At 34.9% G+C, this 10,003-nt stretch overlaps 1 protein-coding gene across 1 annotated transcript in view; it reads right to left on the bottom strand.

Annotated features, from left to right (window-relative positions):
- Window positions 1-7,705: 7,705 nt before the first annotated feature.
- Window positions 7,706-10,003, bottom strand: part of LOC111365356 (probable metal-nicotianamine transporter YSL7) — a 3,075-nt gene continuing 777 nt past the window's right edge. Inside the window, exons 2-6 of the mRNA XM_022985843.1 lie at window positions 9,773-9,936; window positions 9,568-9,665; window positions 9,340-9,474; window positions 9,055-9,241; window positions 7,706-8,976 (exon numbers count right to left, since the gene is read on the bottom strand). Coding sequence (XP_022841611.1) covers window positions 7,873-8,976; window positions 9,055-9,241; window positions 9,340-9,474; window positions 9,568-9,665; window positions 9,773-9,936 — 1,688 coding nt within the window. The 3' untranslated portion in view covers window positions 7,706-7,872. The remainder of the gene's footprint in view (window positions 8,977-9,054; window positions 9,242-9,339; window positions 9,475-9,567; window positions 9,666-9,772; window positions 9,937-10,003) is intronic.

Raw genomic sequence — 10,003 nt, forward strand, 5'->3', positions numbered from 1 at the left:
CAGTGTGTTTCCCCTGGATTGCTCATAAATCTACTTAAAACACTAATAGCAAAGGCAACATCTGGTTTAGAGCATACCATAATATACATGACAGATCCTACTGCATTTACATAAGGCACATTTGCCATTCTATTATATTCATTTTCAGTTTTAGGTAAATGTTCAACAGACAACTTCACACAAACAGATAAAGGAAGGCTAACTGATTTTGATTCATGTAGTGAAAACCTCTTAACTACCTTTTGAATATATGATTCTTGTGTTAAAAATAGTTTTCCATCTATTCTATTTCTTTTTATTTTTCATTCATAATATTTTTCTGGCAGGTCCTAGATCTTCCATTAAAAATTCAGATTTAAGTTTTCCTTTTAAGGAATCAATTGCAACTTTATCATGACCAGCTAAAAGCATATCATCTATATATAGAAGCAAATAGAAAAATTCAGAATTTCCCACACACTTGAAATAAAAACATGAATCATATTCAGATTTATTAAAACCAATGCTTTGTATAAAAGTGTCAAATCTCCTATACCATTGCCTAGGAGCTTGTTTCAGGCCATAAAGGGATTTCTTTAGTAAACACACTAAGTTTCTGTTCCTTTTGTTTTCAAATCCCTTAGGTTGAGACATATATATTGTTTCATCTAATTTTCCATAGAAAAAAGCGATTTTTACATCCAATTGTTCGAATTCTAAGTCAAATTGTGCTACTAAAGCAAATAGAATTCTAATTGATGTGTATTTGACAACGGGTGAAAATATGTCATTATAGTCTATTCATTCTCTGTGTGAAATCTTTAGCTACTAATATTGCCTTATATTTATTATTGCCTCCTTTCAAATCACTTTCTTTTATTTTATACACCCATTTGCAGTCTACCAGTTTGCAGTCAATAGGTTTTTCTACCAAATCCCATGTATGATTCTTATTTGGAGAATCCATTTCTTCTTGCATTGCATCAAGCCATCTTGCTGAATCTTTGCAAGAAACAGCCTCTTCAAAGGAGGATGATTCAAAATTTAGGGTTTCGGAGTCAATATGTTCATATACATAATCTGGTTGTAAAAATCTAGAAGGGGTTCTAATTACTCTCCTTTCCCTATCTCTAGCAAGTTGATAATCGTGGAGATCAGTAGTAGGGTTAACAGCTTGGTTGTCATCTAAGTTTTCATCAGTTATAGTTTAGGTTTGTTCTAGAGGTTGCTTAACCTCAATTTGAGTTTGATTTTGATCATCTTGGATATCAATTTTAATACTAGTAGACATAAAGTCTTTGTCAGTTAGTTCTTCTCTATTGTTATCACTAAGACAAGAGAAATCTTCTTCATTAAAAATAGCCGATCTACTTATTATGATCTTGTAACCTCTAATTTCTTTCAACCATAATCTGTAACCTTTAACTCCTTCCCCATACCCTAGAAACACATACTTACTGGACCTAGGATCTAATTTAGAACCAGTTTGATGTGAATAGGCTGCACAACCAAAAGTTTTTAGATAGGAATAATTTGTCATGGATCCTATCCAAAGTTTTTCAGGTATTTGATAGTTTACAGAACTTGAAGGACTTTTATTTATAAGGTAACAGGCTGTCTTAACAGCTTCTCCCCAGAATATTTTGGGTAGACCAGAACTTATTAGCATGCATCTGATTCTTTCAAGAAGTGTCCTATTCATCCTCTCAGCAATTCCATTTTGTTGTGTAGTATAGACTACAGTTCTATGTCTTTGTATTCCATTATTGCTACAGAAATGATCAAATTCAACATTGCAGAATTCTAGACCATTGTCTGTTCTTAATGTTTTTATCTTCCTATCAATTTGGTTTTTTACCATGATTTTCCAATTTTTAAAGGTTATGAAAGTATCTGATTTATTTCTTAATAAGAGGATCCATACCTTTCTGGAAAAGTCATCTATTATGAGGAGATAATATCTGTAGCTTGAAGCAGTACACACAGGTGTAGGCCCCCACAAATCACTAGGTATATAATTAAGAGTATTCTGGGATTTATGTATGCCTGTGCTAAATGGGAGTCTATTCTGTTTACCTAAGATACAATGTTCACAAAAGTTTAACTTGTGAACTTCGTCTTTTCCAAAGACACCTTCTTTTGAAGAAGTTTTAGTCCCTTCTCCCCAAGATGTCCAAGTCTCTTATGCCACAATTCTGAATTATCAGACTGAGTCACTAAGTTCACATCATTACTAAGAGACACACACTTAGCACTTATCAAATAAATTCCATTTATTTTAGATGCATTAATGATAAGATTCTGATTTTTCTTTATCTTTGTAAAACCCTTATTAATTTCAATTTTCTAATCTTCATCATCTAGAGCTCCTAATGAAATAAGATTCCTTTTCAAGGAAGGGACATATCTTGTATCTTTTAAAAGTAATGTTTGATTACTTTCAAGTTTTAACATAATGTTTCCAAACCCTTTCACTCCACAGGGCTCAATATTTCCTAGTTTTATAAAACCTTCATTTAAATTTGAAAAATCAGAAAAACAACTAAGGTTTGGACACATATGAAAAGAACAACCAGAATCAAGAGCCCAATCTTGACTTGTTCTTTCATATGAGGAGACATAGGCAACACCAATGTTTGCCCCTACTTTATGAGAAGCGGTATTATCAAAAATACCATCACTATGATTAGATCCATTTCCTTGATCTTTAGCCTTTTTAAAACAATCTTTGATAAAGTGTCCAATTTTACCACAGTAGGAGCACTTCCTATTCTTATCATATCATTTATTATTTTTCTTATCTTTTGCCCTATTATTACCCCATTTCTTCTTCTGAAAATTCTTACTTCTATTACCCTGACTAAAATTACTAACCCCTTTAGACTTAGTCTTAGGGTTAGGCAAAGAAGTTTCAACACTAAGAGCTTCTTTATGTTCTGATCTTAAATCAAGTTCCCTATTCTTTAGGGAATTATGTATTATATCAACAGTTAGATCATCCCTACCATATTCTAGGGCATTCCTTATGTCCTTATATCTATCACCCAATGCATTAAGCAGACAAACTACCTTTTGATCACTTGAGATTTTCTCACCACAGTTTATAAGGTCTTGTGTGATCTTATTGAACCTATCCATATTCTCTTCTCAGTCAAACACTAGGGTCAAACTTATGGCTAAAAAATTGTTTCCATAGAAAACACTTATATGGTAGGGTTTTAGTCAGATATTATTTCTCTAGGGCTTCCCACAATTCAGCTGCAGTATCAGTATCATCTAGCTTTCTAATCACAGAATCAGATAGGGGCAAAAATAAGGTACTCCATGCCAATTCATCTTGTTCAGTTCTCCTAGCTTCACTTAGGGTTTCAGGCCAAGACTCATCAATTGATTTTACACATTTTAATTGCATTAAGAGGGCTTTTATTTTTTGGCGTCAGTGACTAAAGTCTTCTTTGCCATCCCACATAGGAACATCAATTTTGGTGGCCATAGTGTGCAGGAGTGTAACAATTGTTCTCAAGAGTTTCAGAATCAAGGTATAATATCACACAGGTCAATTTATTTTATACAGGAGCCTATTATTTGAGAAGAAAAACACAATGTACAACAGATTGATAATTTCACATATGTTTACACTCAATCAGCAGTGTGTACTCAATACATGCAGTTTACATATACAGATATCACTTCACAACATGAGATGAATCAATATGTAGTTATGCAGGTTTATTAAACTGATTCAAAGGGTTCAAGTCAATAACATATTTAACAGTAAATCACAAAGACATATAGACTTACACACAGTAAGCTACAAGTTTAAGTAAGGAACAGATGTACCTTCGAATACGAATAATCTTAGGCTAAAAGAAAAATTATAGTTTCTGAATACACCAACATTCTAGCATCAGTTACAAAAACAGTATATACAGTAGACTAATTATAAAATCAGAAAAGCGTATTTTAATTTTTTTTTAAAAGGCTCAATTTCTTGAATCGAAGCCTTAATCCCCAAAGTTTCTAGGGTTCTCTCAAGGACCCCTAGATAGAGGTAGAGTTAGGGAAGATTCGAAGAAACCCTAGGTTTTTCAAAGGGCGTTGTAAGAACGAGTATTCACAAATACTGCAAGTATATAAAAGCAGAATACTCGGAAAACACCAAGAACTAGTTTCTTATAATTTTCTTTTGAAAAGAAAAACGAAAAAAAAAAGATTTCAAGAACAGAAGAGTAAAAAATCATATCTGAGATTTTCTTCGAGCACAGTTTGTATCAAACGATTTTGCCTAAGCTCTGATACCACTGTTGGTCCCAGATACATCAACCTTTTATATTAAAGATGACTTTGGTTTTAAAACAGAAAGTAAAATCGCAAAAATAAGAACACAAGATTTTTCGGCCGTAGCCCCAAGGTTCGGTGACCGCTATTAATGCCTAATCCCCGTTGAGCATCCCTAAGAATTTAGCTCGAATCCACTAAGAAAGCCTCTAAATGGGCAAGAATGTTACAGATCTGAACCACAAAGGGTCGAACACAAATAACCTCTAAAACACTAATTTCTCTCTATACAAATTACTTACAAAGAGTACTCAACACTCAGTATATTATAATCTCACAAAGAGATTACTAAAATCATTAAGAAGATGAATTTACAGAGACACTCGAAGATGAAAAGCACGAAGAAGACGAGAGAGGAATGATGAAAACAATATCACTGCCCTAACCCTTGAACGAAGAATCAATTTAAAAGGGAATACGATCAATCGCTGATCCAACGGTCAAGATTTCACCAAGTGTCAGCCATCCATTTAAAATGCACCAATGCACAGAGTATAAAACACGCTTTCAATATATTCTAGAAACTTCAATTAATTGGATAAAAAAAAAAGACCCGGTTTCTTGGGCTGGTAATTCTGGACCATTTAATAAATGGACTTAAAAATTGTAGCAACCCATTTACACGGGTGATAGTAAATGGGCCAGCTGAATCATGTCACGTGGACTTGCAAGTTAAAAATGTTTTTCCACTTAAGAAAACGGGTTTTGGGTTTTGGAAAACACATTTTACATAGAAATTGCCTAAACCAAATTATATTTCAACCAAGCATATTTCCTGTACTGTCCATATGATATCAGATCCACTCAACTTTTTCCTTTCTGACTGAAACCACAAAGTAGACAAATTTGAGCCTGATTATGCCCTTATATAAAGCAAACCTGAAATTGTTGCGGCACGCGTGCGCGCACACACACACATATACACACACACAATGATAAGTCTCAAATAAAGTCTTCCAATTGGGAGTGCATCCAAATCTTGGGAGTGCATCCAAATCTTAGTGGAAGTACAAATATAAAGATGAAAAGATCTTCAGCAACACCTGTATCCTCTTCCTTCCAGTGTAGTGTCACCAGCGTGGATAAGAAAACTCCAATAAAAGCAGGAGCGAAAAGAAACTGCATTAGATCAGCTCAAATTCAATAGAAATACTGAAGAAGCCAAATGGTGATACATAGTGACAGCATGAAAAAGGTATCGGATAATATAACCAAGCAGCTTTACCTGATCCAGTAAAAGCAGGATGAAAGCACCAGATGCTCCAGGTTCTGTGATCAATTTACTTAAATACAGATACCTCCATGTATAATAGGCTGTATCAGCTGAGGAGAGAAATTCACAGAGAAATGTTCCAGGTTCTGTGATCAAGAAGATGATGACTTAGTAATATACCATTCAATGATTTATTCCACCAGGGAAACTAGCTTTTCAGCTTGCACATGGTCACGAACTACGGAAACAAGTTAAAAATTTTATTTAGCATAATGCACTCTTCAAATTTAACGATTCCTTTTAAATGAGATCTTTTCACCCCTTCTTGTTCGACACATTAAAGCTCTTATTTTAGAACTATACAACCTTAATCTATGCTAAATTAAGTCAAGACCGTGCCATTCAGAATTTTTTGTCCATCTAATCGACATTGTATATGTAATTGCAGCTTTGGTAACAAGCTCACATTCAAGAAGAGCAAAAAATAAATCACTTAAATGGAAGCCTTTACAATTGATCTTAAGGGCATAGTAGTTTACCTGACAGATTATGTCACCAAGTAAAGTCAAAAGTGCTGATGCAATAGCTTTTGTCATCACAGGATACCTGGCAAGCAGAGACAGATATCTGCATGGGGATGAAAGTGTCTATTCTTTTTTAATAGTTTTCCAGCAATTTATAACTGAATTATGCATTGAACTGCTATTAAATTGTAAATTTGAACTTAAGGGGAAGGACATCTTTAGTATGAAAACTACCTTTAGGACCCTTTTCATAATCATGAAATGAATTTACTGAACTCCAACACACTCAAATAGATTCCACATTTTTTATTTTTATATTTCTCAAAACCCTAGTCCCAATTCGCCATTGAAATAGGTGTAATGTGTATGTATTTTTTGAGATATGCAACATTGAAGTGGTGATTATTTGTATTTATAGTTTCAAAGAGTAATATTATTTATCATTGTTGGTACGGGTGAACATGGTTCCATATGGTTCTGGTTCCAAGATAGCCGAACCGAACCATGAACCAATGATTTTTTTGATAATGGAACCAAATGGTTTTTTTAAAGATATGAAACCAAACTGAACTGAACTGAACTGTTCGGTTCTAGCTTGGTTTGGTTTGATTCTAATTTCATTTATTAAATTTTTATATTTGCATCATATAAAATAGTAATGCATACCTAAATAAGAAAATAAGCATCAAACATTTAGGAAGTTCAAATTTCAATCATCGAGATAAAAAAAGTCATAAGTAACAAACAAAATATATTCATAATTTCAATACACAAATCATTTTTTGTTTCATACAAAAAATTGTTTAATAAGTAATAACAATGATTCACTAAATTAATTGTAGTAGTTTTGAAGGCACACCCCTACAATAAAAAATGAAATATCAAAAGTTTTACAGTCCACTTCTACATGCAACATTAACCATTTCATATTTCATTAATGTTTATTGGGTTTTCCTCTATTTGTGAAGAACATAAATAACTCATCAAACAATCAAGTAAAAAAAAAAAAAAAAAAGAGTTTAGAGACTTTTTTAAGTAACTGACCAATTTCATTTTTCGATCTTAAATGACACTCTACTGACTTGATGCAATGCAATACCAGTATGCTACGACGTTGTATAAAATTAGGGTGTAGACAACTAATGAGTCGTTTATCTAATTGATTAATAAATTGTGTTCAATTAATGGGCTATCTCCAATGAATATAAATTAGGGTCTCCACTAATTATTATATATAAAATTAAATATTAAGTTTGGTTCTGATTCTGATTTTTGAATTAGAACTAAACCAAAACCAAAACCAAAACCAAATGGTTCTCGATTCAAAGAACCAAAATCATTAATTTTTGATAGAACCGAACCGCTTGGTTTGGTTTGGTTTGGTCCGATCTGGACATTTTGTCCACCCCTAATTATTGGTACCAAGCACTAATTTAGTTGATAATTGTATGATATTAAACGATAGATTCACTAAAATACAATATCACACGATTCATTTAATTAAACACAAGAGGTATAGTCATCTAGACTAATACTGGATAACATTACTTTTTTTTTCAAATGGACTAGTTTGTTTTACGGAAAACCAATAATTAATCCATACAGAGATATAATAATAATAAAAAGAAGAAAAAAAAAGGAAAAAAAAATCTTCGACAGCCAATTTGTCTTCGTTCATGTACAATTTTGAGAAGCAAGAAACCAAAGTATATAACAAAGCCATTCTCATCCAAACTTATAAACACAACAATTTTACAGATATGTGCTTGCATAAAGAAAAGACCATAAGAACCTTCACGACATCATTAATGCCGTGGCCTAGGATCCTAAATAACTATCGACTTTGTTGTTTATTGACCTTGAAAGGAACTTCATGCAAATAGGAGGTTTGAGGCCAGCCAGGGCAAGTATGGAACTAGGCAAAGCCCATATTCCGTCACCACAAATTAGACCAGAAGCCACTGCTGGTGCGAAAGCATCTGCGCCCGCCTTATTCCTTTTCTGCCAGATATACAGAATCAGGCTTCCAATACACATATCGATGGCGAAATATGAACCCAAAAAGAACGGTATTGCCATTGCCATTGGAAGGGGAATAAACCACGAACGTTTCTTTCCCAGAGCATCTCTAATTATGTTGATTAATAGGGCTGCAGCAAAGAAGGCATAACATAACTTGAGGCATTCCTTTGGCAATGCTGAGAAGCCCTCAACCCCCAATTTAGCCATATTATAGTAAACTGAAGCAAAGGGAGCTGGATATTCGCTCGACTCCATTCCTAGATCAGGGAAAGCCTTGTAGAAGATCCAAAATACACATGGGGATATCACACATCCCATAGCAGTGCCAATACCTTGGCTCACGAACATGGACCGAGGCGAAGCCAGTGTCATATAACCTGTCTTGAAATCTTGCATAAGGTCGGACGCTGTGGAAACGATGTTCATCATGACTCCACATGCTGCCAGACCCGCCAAAACTCCTCCGTGCGAGGCACCCGCCCATGCTCCAATCGTAAAGATTGCAAGCTTTCCATAAGCCGACGCTAGTGACCAATCCGTGAGTCCACATCCAAATGCATTACAGAATGCCAATACGGGTGCAAAAGTGTAGATTACTATAATGTGGTACCACTTGAGCTGGTGGAAGATGTGTGGAAGCGTAGCAGTCGATACTATGGCAATGGCTATGTAGCCTCCAATAGCGACCCATGTTGGGATTTGATCCTTGAGAAAGAGCTGAGTCCGGCATTGGTCATCATAAGAGAGAGTTTTGGTGACCGGAGAAGAGCGCTCGGACACTGGGATAGGCATTGCTTTTCTGCTCTGAATTTTCTTATACAAATCAGCCATAGTTTGGCTCAGCACTTTGGTGAAACTGTATAAGCCATCGCCCAGTATCAAAGCAATGCCTATAAAAACCTACATAAATGAAGAAGTTAGAACATAAAACTGTAACTTAAAGTTCAAAAAGAGGTACTAAAGATCCGGGAAATGCACCTGGTATCCTTTAAGCCCCTGCATACTATTTGGATCAAGATCAGTGTACCAATGACCCTTCCTAGTTTCTATAAGAGGCCACATTATACCCCAAGAGAGAATTCCTCCAATCAGCACCGAAACATTTACAATATGGGGACAAATCATCCCGACTCCAACATAAGTTGCTGAGAAATCAAAGTAAAACCTGCAATTTTAGAACGAACAACGTTTTTTAAGTCTTTGTTTCAATAGACAATCACCTTTTACGCCCTTTAATTATAGAAAACAAAGTTAGATGCTTACTTATTCTCGAATGCTTTTAGTCCGAAAGTTGGGAACTTTTGGAAACCACATTCATCAGTAGCGGTGAAGAACCATTGAAAGAAACTCCATAAGAAGCTAAAAGAGAAAAACTTGCCCAATTCTCTTACCTGCTTCCTGTAACGGCGCAGTATAAATCAAGAGTTCATTTTTCGAAATTACTTCCAACATAATTTGTTAAAATGTAGTGTTACATAACTAGCAACTTACTTGGCTAGTTTGGCTCCCTCGGGAGTGTGGAAGCTGTTAATAAGATGAGCAGTTGCAGTACCACTTGGGTACGTCAGTTTGAAGTCTACTATCATGATCTGACAAAAAGAGCAATCAATATTTCGAATTTGCAGTTGAAAATGAAGTTTGACAGTCATAAATGACTTAAAAAATTTTCTGAACTTGGCAACTTTATGAAGAATACCTTTCGGAGAGGAACTAAAGAGAATAGACCCAGAAAACTGACTACAAAAAGAAAGCCAAACATCCATCCAAGTTCGGGATTCTTGTACTCTAATCCATCTTGGGATTTCTCCGATTGTTTCACTACACGCTCGCTCATTGCAAAGAGGTAACTCCCAAACCCACCTGAAACACGATATTATTTTTTCAATTTTACACTTTTTTTTTTGGGGGGGGGGGGGGGGGGGGGGGG

This window comes from Olea europaea, chromosome 17, assembly GCF_002742605.1.
Source record: "Olea europaea var. sylvestris chromosome 17, O_europaea_v1, whole genome shotgun sequence".
NCBI lineage: Eukaryota > Viridiplantae > Streptophyta > Magnoliopsida > Lamiales > Oleaceae > Olea > Olea europaea.